A 22,265-nucleotide genomic window follows, 5' to 3' on the forward strand; every position below is an offset into this window, starting at 1 on the left:
AAAATGATAGACGCACACAGACAGCATCATCCTAACCAGCAAACCATCACCTCGTCTGAGACACCTTAGTTGACCCCCTTTATACAAGATTTAGTGCCACTACGGGACCTGGGTTGCAACGATGTTCTATATGGTCCCAGTTCAAGTCAATAAGTCACCGACCCATCCTCCAGAACTGATCTAGTTGGTTTTTTGAACCCAGTTACACTTTTGGCCTTCGCACCCCCTGGCCTGGACACTGTGGCGCCCTCCGCAGACTGGCTGGGCGGGCGGTGTGCGAAGAAGCACTGCCTTGTGTTTGTTTAAACCTGCTGCCTATAATGTCATTGGGTGACCCCTGGTTGGAGTGTTTTGGGAAGGAGTAAATAACATGTCCTTATTTACCTTCTCCACACCAGTCACGATTTTATAGACCTCGATAATATCCCCCCTTAGTCATCTCTTCCAAGCTGAAAAGTCCCAATCTTGATTAATCTCTCGTCATACGGAAGCTGTTCCATACCCCTAATAATTTTTGTTGCCCTTTTCTGAGCCTTTTCCAATTCCAATATATCTTTTTTGAGATGGGGCGACCACATCTGCATGCAGTATTCAAGATGTGGGCATACCATGGGTTTATATAGGGGCAATATGATATTTTCTGTCGTATTATCTGTCGCTTTCCTAATGATTCCCAACATTCTGTTCACTTTTTTGACTGCCGCTGCCTAGTGAGTGGATGATTTCAGAGAAGTCTCCACAAGGATTCCGAGGACTCTCAGACTTGACAGAGCCCTGGTTGGGATGATTTAGTTGGGGTTGGTCCTGCTTTGAGCAGGGGGTTGGACTAGATGACTGTCACAGAGTCCCTGGGCGATGCTCAGGAACTGCTCCCCACGAAGCCAGGCAGGACTCTGGGGCAGTCTCCTCTCTGGGAGCAACCTGTCTGCAGGACAAGCAGCTCACCCGGCTTCCCCCTTCCTGGGTCTGACCTCGGAGCATTCAGCCTCCTCTGCCCCTCCGTGCGCTTCCCACAGCGAGTCCACTCAGGCAGGGTCCTGGGGCAGCCATAGGGTCCTGCCCCCCAACTCCGCAGTCAGACGGGACTCTCAGCCAGCCAGTAAAACCAAGGTTATTAGACGACAGGAACATGGTCTAACACAGAGCTTGTAGGTGCAGAGAACAGGACCCCTCAGCTGGGTCCATTATGGGGGGCAGTGAGCCAGACAACCCCGTCTGCCCTTCACTCCATGTCCCGGCCAGCCCCAAACTGAAACTCCCCCCAGCCCCTCCTCCCCTGGGCTTTGTCCCTTTCCCAGGACAGGAGGTCACCGGATTCCTTTGTTCTCCAACCCTTTAGCTCTCACCTTGCAGGGGGGAAGGGCCCAGGCCATCAGTTGCCAGGAAACAGGGTGTCGGCCATTGTCTGTGTCCAGACCCCTGCACACACCTGCCCTCTAGGGCTCTGCAATGATCATACACCCTTACTCCACCCCCTAGATACTTAAGAACTGCACAGGGGAAACTGAGGCACCCGCACACTATTCAGAGGAAACATTAAGAACAGTCCCACTTCGTCACAATGACCTCCTGAGGTCTCTTCCAGCCCTGATATTCTAGGATTCTATGAGATCTCTCTCGAGTGGTCCCAGCTCATTTTGACCCCATCATTTCATATGGGGGTTGCTGGGTTCTGACCTTCCCTGCTGTGGGGGCACCCTGGGATGGGGTGTGGGGGGATCTGAGATGTCCTGCCCTGGAGGCACCCCGGGGTGGGGGCTGGAGGCACGCCATGGGCTGCCTTCCCCACCTGCAGGCAAGAACAGTGCTCTGTGTGCCCTAACTAGCGAGCCTTGTTGGCAGGACTTTCTGGGCCAGGCGTTCGTGGCGCTGGGCGAAGTGATCGGATCCCAGCGGAGCCGCTTGGAGAGACCCCTCACGTGAGCCTCCCTTCACCTGCCCCTGGGGGCTCCATGCGGGGGGAGGGCCTGGAGCTGGAGTTCCTATACCTCCACATACTGCCCCCAGCCAGCCAGCCAGTCCCCCGTCCCCCACATACTGCCCCCAGCCAGCCAGCCCCCCGTCCCCCACATACTGCCCCCAGCCAGTCCCCCCGTCCCCCACATACTGCCCCCAGCCAGCCAGCCAGTCCCCCCGTCCCCCACATACTGCCCCCAGCCAGCCAGTCCCCCCGTCCCCCACATACTGCCCCCAGCCAGCCAGCCAGTCCCCCCGTCCCCCACATACTGCCCCCAGCCAGCCAGCCCCCCGTCCCCCACATACTGCCCCCAGCCAGCCAGCCAGCCCCCCGTCCCCCACATACTGCCCCCAGCCAGCCAGCCCCCCGTCCCCCACATACTGCCCCCAGCCAGCCAGCCAGTCCTCCCGTCCCCCACATACTGCCCCCAGCCAGCCAGCCCCCCGTCCCCCACATACTGCCCCCAGCCAGCCAGTCCTCCCGTCCCCCACATACTGCCCCCAGCCAGCCAGCCAGTCCTCCCGTCCCCCACATACTGCCCCCAGCCAGTCCCCCCGTCCCCCACATACTGCCCCCAGCCAGCCAGCCAGTCCCCCCGTCCCCCACATACTGCCCCCAGCCAGCCAGTCCTCCCGTCCCCCACATACTGCCCCCAGCCAGCCAGCCAGTCCTCCCGTCCCCCACATACTGCCCCCAGCCAGTCCCCCCGTCCCCCACATACTGCCCCCAGCCAGCCAGCCAGCCCCCCGTCCCCCACATACTGCCCCCAGCCAGCCAGCCAGCCCCCCGTCCCCCACATACTGCCCCCAGCCAGCCAGCCAGTCCCCCCGTCCCCCACATACTGCCCCCAGCCAGCCAGCCAGTCCCCCGTCCCCCACATACTGCCCCCAGCCAGCCAGCCAGTCCCCCGTCCCCCACATACTGCCCCCAGCCAGCCAGCCCCCCGTCCCCCACATACTGCCCCCAGCCAGCCAGCCAGCCCCCCGTCCCCCACATACTGCCCCCAGCCAGCCAGCCCCCCGTCCCCCACATACTGCCCCCAGCCAGCCAGCCAGCCCCCCGTCCCCCACATACTGCCCCCAGCCAGCCAGCCCCCCGTCCCCCACATACTGCCCCCAGCCAGCCAGCCAGTCCCCCCGTCCCCCACATACTGCCCCCAGCCAGCCAGTCCCCCCGTCCCCCACATACTGCCCCCAGCCAGCCAGTCCTCCCGTCCCCCACATACTGCCCCCAGCCAGCCAGCCAGTCCTCCCGTCCCCCACATACTGCCCCCAGCCAGCCAGCCAGTCCCCCCGTCCCCCACATACTGCCCCCAGCCAGTCCCCCCGTCCCCCACATACTGCCCCCAGCCAGCCAGCCAGTCCCCCCGTCCCCCACATACTGCCCCCAGCCAGCCAGCCCCCCGTCCCCCACATACTGCCCCCAGCCAGCCAGCCAGCCCCCCGTCCCCCACATACTGCCCCCAGCCAGCCAGCCAGTCCCCCCGTCCCCCACATACTGCCCCCAGCCAGCCAGCCAGTCCCCCCGTCCCCCACATACTGCCCCCAGCCAGCCAGCCAGTCCCCCCGTCCCCCACATACTGCCCCCAGCCAGCCAGCCAGTCCCCCGTCCCCCACATACTGCCCCCAGCCAGCCAGTCCTCCCATCCCCCACATACTGCCCCCAGCCAGCCAGTCCTCCCGTCCCCCACATACTGCCCCCAGCCAGTCCCCCCATCCCCCACATACTGCCCCCAGCCAGCCAGCCAGCCCCCCCGTCCCCCACATACTGCCCCCAGCCAGCCAGCCAGCCCCCCGTCCCCCACATACTGCCCCCAGCCAGCCAGCCAGTCCCCCCGTCCCCCACATACTGCCCCCAGCCAGCCAGCCAGCCCCCCGTCCCCCACATACTGCCCCCAGCCAGCCAGCCAGTCCCCCCGTCCTCCACATACTGCCCCCAGCCAGCCAGCCAGCCCCCCGTCCCCCACATACTGCCCCCAGCCAGCCAGTCCTCCCGTCCCCCACATACTGCCCCCAGCCAGCCCCCCGTCCCCCACATACTGCCCCCAGCCAGCCAGCCAGTCCCCCGTCCCCCACATACTGCCCCCAGCCAGCCAGTCCCCCCGTCCCCCACATACTGCCCCCAGCCAGCCAGCCAGTCCTCCCGTCCCCCACATACTGCCCCCAGCCAGCCAGTCCTCCCATCCCCCACATACTGCCCCCAGCCAGCCAGCCAGTCCCCCCGTCCCCCACATACTGCCCCCAGCCAGCCAGTCCCCCCATCCCCCACATACTGCCCCCAGCCAGCCAGCCAGTCCCCCCGTCCCCCACATACTGCCCCCAGCCAGCCAGCCAGCCCCCCGTCCCCCACATACTGCCCCCAGCCAGCCAGCCAGCCCCCCGTCCCCCACATACTGCCCCCAGCCAGCCAGCCAGTCCCCCCGTCCCCCACATACTGCCCCCAGCCAGTCCCCCCGTCCCCCACATACTGCCCCCAGCCAGCCAGCCAGTCCCCCGTCCCCCACATACTGCCCCCAGCCAGCCAGCCCCCCGTCACCCACATACTGCCCCCAGCCAGCCAGCCAGTCCCCCCGTCCTCCACATACTGCCCCCAGCCAGCCAGTCCCCCCGTCCCCCACATACTGCCCCCAGCCAGCCAGCCAGTCCCCCGTCCCCCACATACTGCCCCCAGCCAGCCAGCCAGTCCCCCCGTCCCCCACATACTGCCCCCAGCCAGCCAGTCCCCCCGTCCCCCACATACTGCCCCCAGCCAGCCAGTCCTCCCGTCCCCCACATACTGCCCCCAGCCAGCCAGTCCTCCCGTCCCCCACATACTGCCCCCAGCCAGCCAGCCAGTCCCCCGTCCCCCACATACTGCCCCCAGCCAGCCAGCCAGTCCCCCGTCCCCCACATACTGCCCCCAGCCAGCCAGCCAGTCCCCCCGTCCCCCACATACTGCCCCCAGCCAGCCAGTCCCCCCGTCCCCCACATACTGCCCCCAGCCAGCCAGCCAGTCCCCCCGTCCCCCACATACTGCCCCCAGCCAGCCAGCCCCCCGTCCCCCACATACTGCCCCCAGCCAGCCAGCCAGCCCCCCGTCCCCCACATACTGCCCCCAGCCAGCCAGTCCCCCCGTCCCCCACATACTGCCCCCAGCCAGCCAGCCAGTCCCCCCGTCCCCCACATACTGCCCCCAGCCAGTCCCCCCGTCCCCCACATACTGCCCCCAGCCAGCCAGCCAGTCCCCCCGTCCCCCACATACTGCCCCCAGCCAGCCAGTCCCCCCGTCCCCCACATACTGCCCCCAGCCAGCCAGCCAGTCCCCCCGTCCCCCACATACTGCCCCCAGCCAGCCAGCCAGCCCCCCGTCCCCCACATACTGACCCCAGCCAGCCAGCCAGTGCCCCCATCCCCCACATACTGCCCCCAGCCAGCCAGTCCCCCCGTCCCCCACATACTGCCCCCAGCCAGCCAGCCAGTCCCCCCGTCCCCCACATACTGCCCCCAGCCAGCCAGTCCCCCCGTCCCCCACATACTGCCCCCAGCCAGCCAGCCAGTCCCCCCGTCCCCCACATACTGCCCCCAGCCAGTCCCCCCGTCCCCCACATACTGCCCCCAGCCAGCCAGCCAGTCCCCCCGTCCCCCACATACTGCCCCCAGCCAGCCAGTCCCCCCGTCCCCCACATACTGCCCCCAGCCAGCCAGCCAGTCCCCCCGTCCCTCCCATACTGACCCCCAGCCAGCCAGCCAGTTCCCCCGTCCCCCACATACTGACCCCAGCCAGCCAGCCAGTGCCCCCATCCCCCACATACTGCCCCCAGCCAGCCAGTCCCTGCCCGCCACATACTTCTCCCCTAGAGCCAGCCAGGCCCTGCCCTGGAGCCAGGTCAGAGCCCGTGTCCCCCAGAGGGGAAAGGCCCCTGAACCCGCCAGGCCCATGCCAGGGTGCACATGGGGGGCTGGGGCTGGGCAGGCCTTTCATGGAGCCTGGAGCAGCAGGGCCAGCCGCACTCAGACACAGGTCCAGGAAGGGAGTGAGACAACTTCTTCAGGGGGTAGCTGGGGGAGGCTGGGCTGAGGGGGGGACCCCCAACAACGTCCCGCAGCCCCAGGGACCATCCTGCCCTGCCCCCAAGGCTCCTGGCCCTGCCTGCTGGCAGAAAGGCGGCTTGGAGGGGCAGCCAGTCCCCATGGGCTCAGTTCCCTGTGGGGGTGCAGCTCCCCGAGGGAAGGGGTCCCCGCGGCCGGCAGAGCACGTGCTCTCCCTCCTGAGGGCAGTGGGGATGTGCCAAGCAAACCCGCCCTGAAATCTGCAGGTCCTGGCGCAGGGGGCCGTGACCCGGCTCAGGCTCAGGCCCTGGTGCCCAGGGGAGGGGTGTACAAGCCACACACAGTGCAAGGAGCTGCGCAGTCTGGCTCTGCCGAGCCTGGCCGGGGGCGGCCAGCCACACTCCAGCTTCTCCCAGGGACAGTGTGGCTGGGAAGTGCCCAGCGTAGAGGGCCAGGGAGACACCAGCGCCCCCTGCCTGCTGCCCCACATGAGCCATGGCTCCCACTGCAGCCAGCAGCCTGCCTAGCAGTGCGGGCGAGCGACGGCAGGGCCCTGGGCTCCGAGGTCAGCGATTCCTCAGCACCACCATCTTCCCAGCCAGCCAGCGTCCCACCCGCCACCCACCACACCTGTCGCTGAGTCAGCTCCCCGCCCCCAGCCAGCGCCCTGCCCCGCCCCCCACAGCACCCCATGCTGGGAGCCCCCCACATCCGGTGCCTGCCCTGCACCCCCTGCTGGGAGCCCCCCCACATCCGGTGCCTGCCCTGCCCCCCCCAGCGCCCCCTGCTGGGAGCCCCCCACATCTGGTGCCTGCCCTGCACCCCCTGCTGGGAGCCCCCCCACATCCGGTGCCTGCCCCGCCCCCCTAGCGCCCCCTGCTGGGAGCCCCCCACATCTGGTGCCTGCCCTGCACCCCCTGCTGGGAGCCCCCCCCACAGCACCCCCTGCTGGGAGCCCCCCCACATCCAGTGCCTGCCCCGCCCCCCCCAGCGCCCCCTGCTGGGAGCCCCCCACATCTGGTGCCTGCCCTGCACCCCCTGCTGGGAGCCCCCCACATCCGGTGCCTGCCCTGCCCCCCCCAGCGCCCCCTGCTGGGAGCCCCCCACATCTGGTGCCTGCCCTGCACCCCCTGCTGGGAGCCCCCCCACATCCGGTGCCTGCCCTGCCCCCCCCAGCACCCCCTGCTGGGAGCTTTCCCTGCCCCGCCATCATCCTGCCCTGCCCCCACAGCGCCCCCTGCTGGGAGAGTGCTCTGCTCTGGCCATTGGCTTGGGCCCTTCAGTGGGCTGAAATCGGGCAGACAGGACGTGGCGGGGAGAGCAGCCAAACCCCTTGCAGCCACGCCCTGGGCTGCCTGCCGTCCACTCCTGCCGGCCTAACGGGGTGTTTCTTGTCCCAGGGGGGTCCCAGGGAAGAAGTGTGGGACCATCCTGCTGTCGGCTGAGGAGCTCAGCAACTGCCGGGTGAGTGCGTCTCCGCTGGCCTGGCCACGCTGCCCACGCTCCAGGCTGGCTGCGGGACCCACGGGACGCTGAGGGGCGCTGGGGGCAGGGGAGGGCTGAGGCATGTGTACCTGGGGGGCTGTGCTGGGGGGGCCGAAGGGGTGTGCGTGTGGAGAAGGCATGGGGCTGGGTGGGGCGCTGCTCTCCCCAGGTCAGTGGGCTGGCCCAGGTCCGGTAGGGCCTTCCCTACAGGCTCTGAACGAGCCGCCTGCCCGCGTCGGCAGCTGCCCCTCACCACCCACCCCCTGCCTGGATCCTGACCCCTGCCTTGACGGAGTCCGTTTCTTTCAGGACATTGTCACCATGCAGCTCTGCGCCAACAAGCTGGACAAGAAGGACTTCTTCGGGAAATCCGACCCCTTCCTTGTCTTCTACCGCAGCAACGAGGACGGCACGTACGTTTGGGGCCGTCTGACGCCCCACTCTGCATGGGCGGGCGCCCAGCGGGGGGCAGCTGGGGTGGGCTCCTGCCGGCTAGTGCCTGCCCTCAGCCCCACTTCTCTGGTGCCGCCTCCAGGTTCACAATTTGCCACAAGACAGAAGTGGTGAAAAACACACTCAACCCGGTGTGGCAGCCATTCTCCATCCCCGTGCGAGCCTTGTGCAACGGGGACTATGACAGGTCAGGAGCTAGACACGTGTCCCGCCATGGGGGGGGGGGGGCTGCAAGCACAGAGCCAGAGCGAGCAGATCCCAGACACGCAAACTCCCTGGCCCAGCAGGCCCTGTGGGGAGGGGCAGCTCTCTGAGCCAGTCCTGTGTGGGGCAGGAGGGGCAGCTCTCTGGCATGGCTTGGCCTGGGGGAGGAGGGGAGCGGGGAGCAGGGCCAAAGCGGGGGAGCAGATGGGGAAGTGGGGCCCCAGGGGCAGGGATGGGGGAGTGGAGCCCCAGCAGGGTGGCAGGGATGAGGGAGTGGGGCCCTGGGGGTGAGGTCAGGGGAGTGGATCCCTGGTGGAGGCAGGGATGGGGGAGCAGGGCCCCAGCAGAGGAGTGGGGGAGGGGATGCAGGAGCGGGGGCCCGGGAGTGGTGACGGGGGAATGGGGGCCCAGTGGGGGTGGGAATGAGGGAGCAGGGCCCCAGCAGGGGAACGGGGGCGGGGACGGGGGAGCGGGGCCCCAGCAGGGGAACGGGGGCGGGGGCGGGGGCGGGGATGGGGGAGCGGGGCCCCAGCAGGGGAACGGGGGCGGGGACGGGGAAGCGGGGCCCCAGCAGGGGAACGGAGACGGGGATGGGGGAGCAGGGCCCCAGCAGGGGAACGGGGGCGGGGACGGGGAAGCGGGGCCCCAGCAGGGGAACGGGGGCGGGGATGGGGGAGCGGGGCCCCAGCAGGGGAACGGGGGCGGGGATGGGGGAGCGTGGGGTGCCAGGCCCCGTGGGGCTCTCCGGGCCCATCCTGGGTGCTTGCTAACCTGCTACCCGCACTTGTATTTCAGGACGGTGAAGATAGACGTGTACGACTGGGACCGGGATGGAAGGTGGGATCAGGCTGCTAGCATGTCCCCAGTGCCCGCCCCCACCCCGTCCAGCCATGGCCTGGCCTTAGGCCTGATCCCTGGGCCTGCCCTGGCCAGAACCCCCTCCCCCTCGCTCTCCCTGGGCTCTCCCTGGGCTCACCCTGGGCTCACCCTGGGCTGTATCCATGCCACTGCTCTCCTGGCCACCCTGCAGCCGGCGGATCTCCGCCGGCCTCCATGCTCTGGGGCCCAGGGAGCCAGTCCCTGAGTCTGTCCAGAGCCAGCGGGAGCAGCCCTTGGCCTGGCTGGGTTCCTGCCCCTACCTGCTGGGCCCCACCTCTCCGCCCTGCTGGGGCTGCCTGCTGGAAGGCTCCTGTGTCTGGGCCCCAGGGCTGCCCCTTCTCTCGTCCTCCAGCCACCCCCTTTCTGCCCTGCCTGTGAGGGAGCAAGGGCTAGTGGGCACTGGGCTGGGAGCCAGGACTCCTGGGTTCTATCCCAGTCCTGGGAGTGGAATGGGGTCTAGTGGGTTGGATCAGGGGGGTGGGGCTGGGAGCCAGGACTCCTGGGTTCTCTCCCTGTGAGTGGCGACAAACCCCCGGAGCTAAAGGGATGAGCTGAAAGCTACACAGCCCTTAGTTAAGGCTGGAGCAGACTCATTAATCTCCAAGTGGTCTCAGGGCCACAAGATGGGACAGCACACACCCAGCAGGTGTGTGGGCTCTCCTGGGAGGGGAGTGGGCTCTAGCGGTTAGAGCGGGGGGCTGGGATCCAGGACTCCTGGGTTCTATCTCTGGTTCTGGAAGGGGAGTGGGATGGAGAGGTCGGAGCAGGGGGCTGTCTTGCAGGCTCTGCCCCTGGTGTGCCAGGTTATAGTGGCCGAGGCCCCCCACGCCCTCTCCCTCCACGACAGGCTGAGTGAGCATCTGTGCTGCCCACTGACACCTGCCTTGTGCTCTCTGGCCCACAGCCACGATTTCATCGGGGAGTTTGCCACAAGCTACCGGGAGCTTTCCCGCGCTCAGAGCCAGTTCACTGTCTATGAGGTGAGGCCTGCTGCTGCCCAGCTCTCCTGGTTCCCCCCATGCCTGGCTCAGCCCCACTGGGGCTGGGGGCCTGGGCCAGCTCTGGGGCATGGAGTTGTTCTCCCAGTGGGCAGCTCTGGGCTGGCGGGCGTTTGCCGGTTCGGGTGGCTTTTGCGGGGGCCTCATTCTTGTGGAGTTTGCTGCAGGGTTAGAATCCAGGCGAGATTCTGGGCTCAGGAATTTAACTCACAGAGTATGATGGCCGGGGTGGGGGGGTGCTGGTGGCCAGGGGGGCTGTCAGGAACTGCCAGGGGGACTGGCAGCCGGAGGGGGGGCTGTCAGGAACAGCCAGGGGAGGTGCTGATGTTGGGGTTCCTGAACTGTTCCTCTGCTTCCATCAGGTGTTAAATCCAAAGAAGAAATGCAAGAAGAAGAAATACATCAACTCCGGAACGGTGCGTGAAACCTGCCGGGGCCCCTGAGGGAATGTGCCCCCACCCCGCCGCGACCAGGCAGAGCCCCCGGCTCCCTCTTTGCCCCCTGCCCCCTTGGTGATGCACCCCACGGCTCCCTTCCTTCAGCTCCGACTAGCCCTGCGCCTGCCCTGCAGCCTCAGTCTGTCCTGGGGGGGACAGAAGAGGGGTTTCTCCAGCTCTGTCTCCCTGCGGAGTGGGGGAGGATTTCTTTGGGGGGGTCTCTGGGGAGACAGAGGGTATTTGGGGGGTCTCTATGTGGAGGGGCAGAGGTCTGTTGTGGGGGGTCTGTCCTGGGGAGAGCGAGGCTGTTGTGGGGTGTCTCTGGTTGGGGTCTCTGACATTCTGTTTCCAATAAGTGTCTCTAGATATCTCTCTAGGGGCCTGTCTCTGGGGAGAGGGGGCCCTGTCTTGGGGGGTTTGACTCTGGGGAGAGGGGGACCCTGTCTCAGGGGTCTGACCCTGGGAGGGCCTGTCTCAGTGGGGTCTGACTCTGGGGGGACCTGTCTTGGGGGGGGCCTGTGTCACTGAGTGGGGGGGAGTCAGGGCCCTGCACCCCCCACTTCCTGCGATTCACCGTGACTCTCAGCCAGGCAGTAGAACAGAAGGTTTATTAGCCGACAGGAACACAGTCCCAAACAGAGCTTGTAGGTACAGAGAACAGGACCCCTCAGTCAGGTCCTTCTTGGGGGGCAGAGGGGAGCCCAGACCTGGGTTCTCCCCAGCCAACTGCAAATTGAAACCCCCTCCAGCAGCCTCACCCACCCACCCCCTGCCCCTCCTCCAGCCTTTGACCGGTTCCGGGCAGAAGGTGTCACCTGGCCCCGACCCCCTCCTGGCTCAGGTTACCTGCTCAGGTATCTCCCCGCAGTGAAGTCACCCCCTGACATCCCACCACCATCTCGTACCAATGCAGACAGTAACCTGTAAAAGTGCCACGCAGCATTCCCGGGTAACACTCCCTACTCCCTCACAGCCTGGCTCTGGGGAGAGGGGGGCCCCGTCTCAGGGGTCTGACTCTGGGTGGGCCTATCTCAGGGGGGTCTGACTCTGGGGAGAGTGGGGGCCTGTCTTGGGGGGGGTCTGTCTCTGGGGAGAAGGGGGGGTCTGTCGGGGGGGGCCCTGTCTCGGGGGTCTTTCTGGGGGACCTGTCTCGGTGGTCTGTGTCTGTGGGGGGGGGGGTCTGTCTTGGGGGTCTGTCAGTGGGGAGGGGAGGACCTGTCTCGGGGGTCTCTGACATTCTGTCTCCGGCAGGTGACCCTTCTTTCCTTCGCCGTGGAGTCCGAGTTCACCTTTGTGGATTACATCCGAGGCGGGTGAGCAGGTGCCCAGGGACCCCCCCGGCATGGCCCCCCAGGCAGTTCTGTTCAAACCTCTGCACTCCTCAGCCCCTTTGGGGTTTGTTCCTCACCCTGCGCCCCCCCCTTCCACATGGGCTGCATCTGCCCACCCTGCCCCCATGACCCTGGCCCAGCCTCCCGCGCGAAGACCCAAGGGAGTCGTGCACCCGATGCTGGCAGCAGCCCCTGGGCCGGGGAGACGGGCCCTGGCCTCTGAGGGGGCAGGGGACAGCGGGAGGTGGGAAGAGCTGGTGGAGAGCAGGAGAGGGAACCGATGCTGCTGGTGTTGCGGGGAGGGGTGGCAGGGGTCTGCAGGGGCTGGGAAGGGGAGGCTGGTGTGAGGGGAGTTTGGGGGAGCAGGTTTGGGAGATGGGAGGGGGATGGGGTGGGGGGAGGGGATCTGGGAATGTGTTGGGGGGCTGGGGAAGCAGGACAGCGGGAGGGGAGCTGGGAACGCATCATTGGGGGGCTGGGGGAGCAGGGTGGAGTGAGGGGAGCTGGGAACAGGTCGTTGGGGGGCTGGGGGAGTGCTCTCTCACTCTCCTCTCCTGCCCCCGCAGGACACAGCTGAATTTCACGGTCGCCATCGATTTCACGGCCTCCAACGGTAAGTGCCCCTTGCACGGGCTGGGCCCAGGTGCCTCCCACGGAAACCGAGGGACAGCTCAGCCCTGGGTCCTTCCTCAAGCTCCTTCCTCCTCCACCCATCTCACGGCAAGGGCCTGGGGGTTCTGCCTCCAGGGAGCTGCTCTCCAGCCCATTCTCGCCCCAGTCCCAGCTACCCGCCTCCCAGACTCTGGGGGTCTGCCACAGGGTTTCCTCAAACGGGGATCAGAGGGGCAAGGTGATGGGGTGTCACGGAGTCCCCGGGCAATGCTCTGGAACTGCTCCCTATGAAGCCAGGCAGGACTCTGGGGAAGTCTCCTCTCTGGGAGCAGCCTGTCTGCAGGACACACAGCTCACCCGGTTTCCACCTTCCTGGGTCTGACCTCGGAGCATTCAGCCTCCTCTGCCCCTCCCTGCGCTTCCCACAGCGAGTCCACTCAGGCGGGGTCCTGGGGAAGCCAGAGGGTCCTGCCCCCCAGCTCTGCAGTCAGACGGGACTCTCAGCCAGCCAGTAAAACAGAGGTTTATTAGACGACAGGAACATGGTCTAACACAGAGCTTGTAGGTGCAGAGAACAGGACCCATCAGTCAGGTCCGTCTTGGGGGGCAGGGAGCCAGAGCCCCCTCTGGCCTCCCTCCATTTCCCCAGCCAGCTCCAAACTGAAACTCTCCCACCCCTCCTCTGGCCTTTGTCTCTTTCCCGGGCCAGGAGGCCACCTGATCTCTTTGTTTTCCAACCCCTTCAGTCGGCCCCTTTGCAGAGGAGGGGCCCAGGCCATCAGTCGCCAGGGGACAGGGTGTCGGCTATTCTCTGTGCAGACACCATCACGCTGGCCCTCTAGGGCTCTGCCACAATCACACCCCCTTATCCCCCCACCTAGAGACTTAAGAAATGCCATGGGGAAACTGAGGCACCCACACAGTATTCAGAGAGAACATTAAGAACATTCCCACTTCGTCACATGGGGGTCCTGGGAAACGGGGCCTGGGGAGGATATGGGGGCAGAGGGACCCTGTGGGAGGCAGGGACGGGAGGGGCCTGAAGAAGATGGGGGGAGGGAGGAGCCGGGGTGGATTGGGTAGGAGCGAGGGGCCCAGGGCGGATGGGGCAGGGCCAGGGACCGGGGAGCACAGCTCAGGCTGAGGTGGGTGCTGTGTGTGCCCGGCAGGGGTCCCGTCGCAGCCCACCTCCCTGCACTACGTGAGCCCATACCAGCTGAGCGCCTACGCCATGGCACTGAAGGCCGTCGGCGAGATCATCCAGGACTACGACAGCGACAAGCTCTTCCCCGCGTACGGCTTTGGTGCCAAGGTCCCACCCGACGGCAGCATTTCCCATCAGTTCCCCCTGGTAGGAGGCAGTGCCAGGGCCTCTGCCAGCCCCACACCAGCCCAGGGCCAGGTGGGATGGGAGGTGACTCCCAGCAGTGGTGTTGCCCTGGGTCCTGACTGCTGCTCCCACCATGCAGGCCGAGCCGGGAGGAGATGGGGCAGCATGGGGCATTTTGGAATGGGATAGGGCAGCACGCAGGAGGGCAGGCTCCAGGGAACCCCGCTAGGCCTTCAAGCTCTGCGCCGGCTCTGGGAATGGTCTGGCGATCCCATGGGTCTGTCCTGGCTGATCCGCTGGCTGCAGGCTCCTGTGGGGAGAGCCCTCTGGGTGCAGAGCTCTGGAGAGGGCCCAGCCCTATGGCTGTCTCCAGCGCGTGCACACCCAGGGCCTTGCCCCAGCGCTGAGCCCAGCCTTCCTGACTTTCTCCCCTGCTAGAACAGCGACGTGGAGAACCCGAGCTGTGTGGGGATCGATGGCGTCCTGGAGTCCTACTTCCAGAGCCTGCGCACGGTGCAGCTGTACGGGCCCACCAACTTTGCCCCTGTCATCAACCAGGTGGCCTGGTGAGTGGGGCAGAGGCTGGGCCACGGGCACACAGGGAGGGTGCCCTCCTGTGCCCCAGAGCCCTGCAGCCCGGCGCTGGCTGCAGGGGGTGGGGTGGAGGCTCTGGCTCAGAGCTTGGGGCCCGGCGCTGGCTGCGGGGAAGGGGGGCCACTCAGAGCTTGGAGCCCAGCAGCTGTGGGCTAGGCTAGGAAGCAGTAGGCATGGCCAGGCCTGAGAGCTGAGCTCCAGGGCTGGGCTGGGCAGGCGTTTGAGGAGCCATGGGCTCTGTGGGGCTGTGGCTGGGCACCCTGAGGGGCAGCCAGGTGGTGCAGCCGCCAGCATGGCCCCCAGGAGCCACACCTGGCTGGCGGAGAAAGGGGGAAGTTCTAGCAAACTGCCCCGTGGGGGGCAGAGTGGGGCTGGCACGAGTCCCCTGCCTCTGCATTGTGCCCTAGTTCGGCTGCCCAGGTGACAGATGGATCTCAGTACTACATCCTGCTCATCGTCACTGATGGCGTCATCTCCGACATGCTCCAGACCAAGGAGGCCATCGTCAACGTGAGTGGGGTGGGCGGGGGCAGGGGCAGTGCGGGGGTGGGGGGGGGAGCCCGGTCCCGCTGCAGGCAAGGGAGCCCACGTAGGGGAACCGGGCTGGAGCCAGCATCTGGTGGTTTGACTCAGCGCCCTCCCACGGGCCTGGGTCTCCCAAGCTCAGCGCTGCCCAGGGTGGCAGAGTCTCATTCACGTGAGGCTGATCTGACCTGGCCCCCCCTCACCCAATCCCTATACAGTATCACCCCCCAGGCAGCTCCTGCATGCTATCCCCCCCCCAGCCCGGCCACTCCCCATTCCCTCCCCCCTGGGCAGCTCCTGCATGCTATTCCCGCCCTGGCCCCCCGCACGCTTTCCCCCACCCCATTCCCTCCCCCTCAGCTGTCCCTGCGCGCTATTTCCACCGGCCATCCCGCTATTATCCCCCCACCCCCATTCCCTCCCCCTGGGCGGCTCCTGCGTGCTATTCCCGCCCACCCCTAGCCGTTCCCCGCTTGCTATTCCCCCCCCCGCGCACTATTTCCACCTGCCCCCCTCTGCACCCTGCACGCTACTCCCCCCGCCCTCCGCACACTATTCCTTCCCCCGGCCGTCCCCCTTGTGCTGTTCCCCCCTTAGCCCAATTCCCCCACCTTCGCACCGCCACCTCTGGGGTGAGGCTAGTGCCGCAGCTCCGGGGCCAGGCTGACTTGGCCTGAGGGCTCCATTCCCTGGGCAGCAAGGCCCTGGAGTGAAGGGATACTGGCTGGGATACCCACGCTTTACCTGTGCCATCTGAGCTCTGTGTCAGCCCTGGGAACAGCAGGGGGCCCAGGCTGGCGAGGCATGGAGGAGCCACAGGTGTCAGGCCCCAGGCTGACAGTAACTCTCTCCTTTGCCCTGCAGGCCTCTGCCCTGCCCATGTCCATCATCATCGTGGGAGTGGGCCCGGCGGAGTTTGATGGTAAGTTCGGTGGCCAGGGCCATTGTGGGTGTGCAGTTCTGACCATCTGTCACTGAGTCCCTGGGCGATGCTCTGGAACTGCTCCCCATGAAGCCAGGCAGGACTCTGGGGAAGTCTCCTCTCTGGGAGCAACCTGTCTGCAGGACACACAGCTCACCCGGCTTCCCCCTTCCTGGGTCTGACCTCGGAGCATTCAGCATCCTCTGCCCCTCCGTGCGCTTCCCACAGCGAGTCCGCTCATGCGGGGCTCCTGGGGAAGCCAGAGGGTCCTGCACCCCAACTCTGCAGTCAGACATGACTCTCAGCCAGCCAGTAAAACAGAGGTTTATTAGACGACAGGAACATGGTCTAAAACAGAGTTTGCAGGTGTAGAGAACCGGACCCCTCAGCTGGGTCCATTTTGGGGGGCAGTGAGCCAGACAACCACATCTGCCCTTCACTCCATGTCTCCAGCCAGACCCAAACTAAAACTCCCTCCAGCCCCTCCTCCTCTGGGCTTTGTTCGTTTCCCCGGGCCAGGAGGTCACCTGACTCCTTTGTTCTCCAACCCTTTAGCTCTCACTTTGCAGGGGGGAAGGGCCAGGCCATCAGTTGCCAGGAAACGGGGTGTCAGCCATCCTCTGTGTCCAGACCCCTGCCCACACCTGCCCTCTAGGGCTCTGCAGTGATCATACACCCTTATCCCACCCCCTAGATACTTAAGAACTGCATAGGGGAAACTGAGGCACCCCCACACTATTCAGAGGAAACATTAAGAACAGTCCCACTTCGTCACATCTCTCTCCCCTTCGAGATCGAACTGAGCGGGGTCACTTTACCCGGTGACCTGGGGAAGTTCGAAGCCACCAACATTCCCATGGATGCCCCAGCATCTCTCCCATTCCTTGGTAGGAGTTACACCAGGCCCTTCCAGTTTCATGCCCTCCCTTAGGTTGGGGGTGGTCGATAGCACTCGCAGGCCGCATGTGGGAAGGTTTATGTGGCCTGTGCCCTTTGGCCACCCCAAAGTCCCAGGGGGTCAAACTGGGATTGGGTCTTCTCCCCAACAAGCTGGCCAAACACAGCCACTTGGTTATAGGACTGTTTAACTTTCTTAACAGCTTTCACTCCATCTGAGACCTTCTCAAAGCTATCCACACTGGGTCTTTCAACAGAAAAGTCAGTGGATCCATTCACAACAGATTTCAGAGTAACAGCCGTGTCCTGTAGCTCACGAAAGCTTATGCTCAAATAAATTGGTTAGTCTCTAAGGTGCCACAAGTACTCCTTTTCTATTCACAACAGAAAATTTCTGGCCGTTAGGAACTGAAACTTTCTTGATTAAATCACTTTCACACCCTTCAGTTGCAGTAAACTGCTTGCAAAGACTCCATGAGGATTCCTTTCCCTGGGACTTTTCTATGCAACAATTCACCCCTCCCAGAAATTCTGCTCTTACCCTCTTTACCTAGGGCTTGCTCTAGAGGAACACTTTCCTGAGCAACAACAGACTCTTTCTGGGTCTCCCTTACATCCAGAATTACCTTTGGCCCATCCGGTGGATTCCTACACAATCCCCTTTCAGGCAAACTTATAGACTTCCTAGATAACAGGTCAGAAGCATTCTCCTTCCCTTTGCCACACACAAGCTCAGAAATCTTTTCCTTCTTGCTACAGGTTTCCACACCCTCAGTAGGTAACACAATCACATCACCTTCCTGCTCTCCTTGTGCCCTGGCTAGGATCTCACCCTGATTAGACAGAGTTGCTCCACCCTTTCCCAGCCACACACTAGCAACAGGCAAAATACAAGCACCAGAATTGTCTGGTCTCTGGGATTTTACATAGACACTAACTGGATGCGACCTAGTTACAGGGCCATTCTCCCGAGCAGACACAAACTTAGGGCCATTCCCTTCCTGGGCTTTAGCTGAATCCAGAACCAACTCTGAGACAACTTCACGACCCTCAACCATCACAGGCTGAAAGGCCCCTGCTGTCTGCTCCACAGACCAAGAAGAGCCGGACACACTTTCTCCTTTACCAGACACACAGGTTGGGACCTCTCTCCCCTTGTCCCAGCACACAAGGCTGGTCACAGACAACTGCTTGGAGATCAGGGTAGCTCCCTCCATAGGCAAGTCAATACCCCTGACAGACACATTTCCTTCACTGTCACAATTCTCCACCCAGCTAACAGGTAAGGTTCAGGGACACTCATCTTCCACTCTCCTTGCCTTCCCATCCTGCTGACTAGACACAGCCATCAGCTCACAAGGCTGCCTAGGCTCATCCAAACTTTCCTTACCCACCACCTTGCCACTCCCCACAGATCCCCTGCCCCCTGTGTCTCCCCGCCCCCAGCTGGGGTCTCAGCTCCCACTGTGCTCAGCGCTGCCCTTGCTGTCCCAGTGGGGGCAGGCAGCGAGCTCGCTGCTTTCCTCACTGCATCAGAGCCAGCGTGAGCCCCCTCTCCGGTGTGCAAGGGGGCGGGGAGCATCTCTCTGTCCCACCCAGCCCCAGGGGTCTGGTTACAGGCAGGCAGATATCCTGAGCCTAGCAGCTCCTCCCTGCTGCCAGCCAGGTCATATGCATTTTCACTGACCATTTCCCTCTCTGCCGATTGGTTCCCTGGATTCAAATTCAAAACCCTCAGCAGTTACAGGAGCAAGGCCTGGATCCTGTCCCAAAGAGACACAGTCACCCCACAACAGGGTCTCGCAGCTGGTATCCTGGAGCACCCCAACAGCCAGCCAGCCAGCCCGACCCCTCCTGTGTCTGCACAGGGATGTGGGCCATAGGCAGGGTGAGGGCCTTCATCCCTGGGACCCTCACACAGCTCACACAGCCCCTCAGCATCTGAGACTGCACCACCCAGGGCCTGACACCAGTTCTCTCTGATCCAGGATCTTGCCACCCCAGGAATGTCTCCCCATTGACCATCCCCTTACGCTCCCACTGAGGGTCCGAGGGGCCTGGCCCAAGGAAACTCCACACAGACATATAGGTTGGGGTCAGGAGTGGGAGCCTGTCCACCTCCCCACCCATCTGGCTGATAAGAGTCTATGACCTTGGGACCCAGCAAGGGAGCTAGACACCAGGGCTTTTCCGCAGGGTCACCTTGGTTCAAATCTCCAGCCTTCTCAAAGGCAGTGAGGTGGGCATCCACAGCACCCCCCCTTAACCAGGGGCAGCAATTTAGTCTCGAGGTTCCCTGCGGAACTGGCCCCCCGGGGTCTATCCCCACTCACCCCGGGGAGGTCCCCTAGGTCTCTCCGCCCCCCCACCGCCAGTTCATGCTGCTGCTGCTTCTGCAGCTCTTTCTGTCTCTCACAGTCCTCTTGCTCTCTCAGACTCAGCTCCAGTCCCATCTGTTTCTGATTCCCCCAATGGGAAACCCGATCATGAACACCCTCGTCGGGTCGGGGACAGGAGTCTTGGGAGTGCCTGGCTCCCACTCCAGCTGCTCCCAGATCCTGCTATAGCCCCAGTTGGGGTCAGGAATCTGTTCCTTAGAGCGGTCATCCTCCTCCAGCTGCACGATTAACTGTGCCTTGGTGAACTTTCCAATGCTCAACCCTCTCTTTCTGCACAGGGTTACAATGTCCTTCTTCAGCAGACGGTGACAGGCCATCACTCCGCTCTTCCCAGGTTGCTGTGGACTCACAGGCCTGTGTGCTCTCAGCTTCCCACGGTCTCCAGGGAGAACCCCTAGCGTGCCCTTCTCGAGGTCACCACCTCTTTGCCAGGGTTGAGCTGCAGACTCCTCCGCCCCTGGGACTGCTCACTGCAATCCCCCAGGGGACCCTATTCCTGCAAAAGTCCTTCTCGCTGCTCACACACTCCCAGGAGTTAACCACCCCCTGAAACCGTCTCTCTCTGAATCTTCAGCACGCCTGGTCCCCGTCAATCCCCCTTCGTTTTACTGCTTCCCAGTCACTTACTGCAGGAAGCGCAGTCCACAGAGTGCAATAGATCCCACCTCTGCCACCAGTTGTTACGGAGTCCCCGGGCAATGCTCTGGAACTGCTCCCCATGAAGCCAGGCAGGACTCTGGGGCAGTCTCCTCTCTGGGAGCAGCCTGTCTGCAGGACACACAGCTCACCTGGCTTCCCCCTTCCTGGGTCTGACCTCGGAGAATTCAGCATCCTCTGCCCCTCCGTGCGCTTCCCACAGCGAGTCCGCCCAGGCGGGGTCTTGGGGAAGCCAGAGGGTCCTGCCCCCCAACTCCACAGTCAGACGTGACTCTCAGCCAGCCACTAAAACAGAGGTTTATTAGACGACAGGAACATGGTCTAAAACAGAGTTTGCAGGTGCAGAGAACAGGACCCCTCAGCTGGGTCCATTTTGGGGGGCAGTGAGCTAGACAACCATGTCTGCCCTTCACTCCATGTCCTAGCCAGCCCCAAAATGAAACTCCTTCCAGCCCCTCCTCCTCCTCTGGGCTTTGTCCCTTTTCCAGGCCAGAAGGTCACCTGATTCCTTTGTTCTCCAACCCTTTAGCTCTCACCTTGCAGGGGGGAAGGGCCCAGGCCACCAGTTGCCAGGAAACAGGGTGTCGGCCATTCTCTGTGTCCAGACCCCTGCACACACCTGCCCTCTAGGGCTCTGCAAGGATCATACACCCCTATCCCACCACCTAGATACTTAAGAACTGCATAGGGGAAACTGAGGCACCCCCACACTATTCAGAGGAACCATTAAGAACAGTCCCACTTCGTCACAGCATCCAGCGCTAGCCATGGCTCAAGGCTGCTCACAGGGCACTGGCTCAGCTGGGCAGGTCTCCTCTGATGGGTGGAGGGTCGGAGTCCGAGGGCACTGCAGGGGTGTGTGGGGGGTGTCGGAGTCCGAGGGCACTGCAGGGGTGTGTGGGGGGTGTCGGAGTCCGAGGGCGCTGCAGGGGTGGGGGTGTCGGAGTCTGAGGTTGCTGTGCGGGGGATGTGTCAGAGTCCGAGTGCGCTGTAGGGCGGTGGGGGTGTCAGAGTCTGAGGGTGCTGCAGGGTGTTTGGAGTCCAGGGGTGCTGCGGGGGTGGGGGAGTCAGAGTCCGAGGGCACTATGTGTCTGCTGTGAGGGCAGGAAAAGCTGGCAGCAGGGCCAGATGCACAGAGCACCCGGGGAGGTGGGGGAGGCAGCGCCCCCACGTCACAGCACTGGGGTAGCCCAGCCCAGCCCCATGGGGACGGGTGTGGGGGGGAGGCATGAGAGGCTGGTGGGGGGATGCGATGGTGACAGCTTGTAAATGTTGACTGGAGTCCCCATCCCCAGCCATGGAAGAACTGGATGGAGATGACGTGCGGGTCTCCTCCAGGGGGCGCTATGCAGAGCGGGACATCGTGCAGGTAACTCGTGCCCACCCCCAGCACCCCCTGGGCTGCCCCCGACCCAGCATGGCCCTCAGGACGGCACAGTAGAGAGGGGCACAAGGGCTGGGGAAGGACCTCGGGCCCCTCGGCATGCATGCAGCCCCCGTCTCTGACCCTCACACAGTGCCCTTGGCCTGCGATGGGGATGGGGCAGGAGGGCGGCACCTGCTGTATTGTCTCTCCCTCGAGCCAGGGTGTGATGTCGCTTACCTGAGAACGTGGCCCAGGACTGAGGGCATGGCTCCGGAGCTCCCACTCCCTAGGCCAGTCCCCTGGGAGGGAGCCCTGCACTGCCCTGTCCCTTGGGGGCCCAGCACTGCCTTGCTGGTAGCTGCAGCAGGGTGCTTGGGGGGCCCAGCACTGCCCCCCTGTTGGCTGCAGCGGGGTGCTCGGGGCCCAGCACTGCCTGTCTCGTGTTGCAGTTCGTGCCGTTCCGGGATTACGTGGATCGCTCCGGGAACCAGGTGCTGAGCATGGCGCGCCTGGCCAAGGATGTGCTGGCCGAGATCCCCGAGCAGCTGCTCTCCTACATGAAGAGTCACGACATCAAGCCCCGCCCTACCGACCCACAGTAGCTCCTCCTGTGTGCTGCCCAAGCCAGACACAGACCGCACCCCTCCAGCATGCATCCACCAGAGCCGGGCTGGCTGTCGCCCCCTGGATGCAGCCCCCGGAGGCTGGCTCGGCCCCGCGGGGCTGGGACTGCGCCTCCGTCGGCCAGGAGGGCAGCTGCCCCACGAACGGCCCTTCCCGTGGCTGGGCTCCCTTCCCTGCCAGCTGCAGGCAGCCCAGGGGCCTGGGAGCACGGTGAGGTCAGAGGTGTTCAGCAGTGTCTCGTCAGCCCCCCAGCCCAGTAAGGGGCGCGGAGCCCTGCTCTGTCCAGACGCTAACAATAAAGCTTTATAGGCGCCCTGGTGCCCCGTGCCTGTGTTGTGCTGGGGCTCGGGGCAGCCTTGGCTCAGGCCCCGCAGGCTTGTTCTCCTGCCAGCCCCCACACTGCTCCCTGCTGACACGGCAGCGTCAGGCTAGTGCCCCCAGCTGGGACTCAGGGCTTCCTCCTGGGTCCTTGCCCAGGCCATGGCAGTGTCCCCGGCAGAGCCAGGCCTGGGCCTGAGATGGCAGTGGGGTGTGAGAGCTGCCTGCACCTGGTCCCAGGGCCCTGCC

General features: G+C 64.5%; 1 protein-coding gene across 2 annotated transcripts in view; it reads left to right on the forward strand.

Moving 5' to 3' along the window:
* Window positions 1–22,012, forward strand: part of CPNE9 (copine family member 9) — a 44,893-nt gene extending 22,881 nt beyond the window's left edge. The window contains exons 6-20 of one of the 2 annotated variants that reach the window (XM_073350800.2): window positions 1,843–1,919; window positions 7,386–7,449; window positions 7,780–7,883; window positions 8,006–8,110; window positions 8,923–8,964; window positions 9,911–9,986; window positions 10,367–10,420; window positions 11,693–11,754; window positions 12,339–12,385; window positions 13,554–13,735; window positions 14,153–14,280; window positions 14,716–14,818; window positions 15,698–15,755; window positions 21,004–21,077; window positions 21,524–22,012. In XM_073350800.2, coding sequence (XP_073206901.1) covers window positions 1,843–1,919; window positions 7,386–7,449; window positions 7,780–7,883; window positions 8,006–8,110; window positions 8,923–8,964; window positions 9,911–9,986; window positions 10,367–10,420; window positions 11,693–11,754; window positions 12,339–12,385; window positions 13,554–13,735; window positions 14,153–14,280; window positions 14,716–14,818; window positions 15,698–15,755; window positions 21,004–21,077; window positions 21,524–21,676 — 1,329 coding nt within the window. In that variant the 3' untranslated portion in view covers window positions 21,677–22,012. Of the gene's footprint in view, window positions 1–1,842; window positions 1,920–7,385; window positions 7,450–7,779; window positions 7,884–8,005; window positions 8,111–8,922; window positions 8,965–9,910; window positions 9,987–10,366; window positions 10,421–11,692; window positions 11,755–12,338; window positions 12,386–13,553; window positions 13,736–14,152; window positions 14,281–14,715; window positions 14,819–15,697; window positions 15,756–16,855; window positions 17,005–21,003; window positions 21,078–21,523 lie in introns of those variants that run through there. The other variant, XM_073350801.1, reaches the window with a different exon arrangement.
* The last annotated feature ends 253 nt before the right edge of the window (window positions 22,013–22,265 follow it).

Source organism: Lepidochelys kempii, chromosome 7 (assembly GCF_965140285.1).
Source record: "Lepidochelys kempii isolate rLepKem1 chromosome 7, rLepKem1.hap1, whole genome shotgun sequence".
NCBI lineage: Eukaryota > Metazoa > Chordata > Testudines > Cheloniidae > Lepidochelys > Lepidochelys kempii.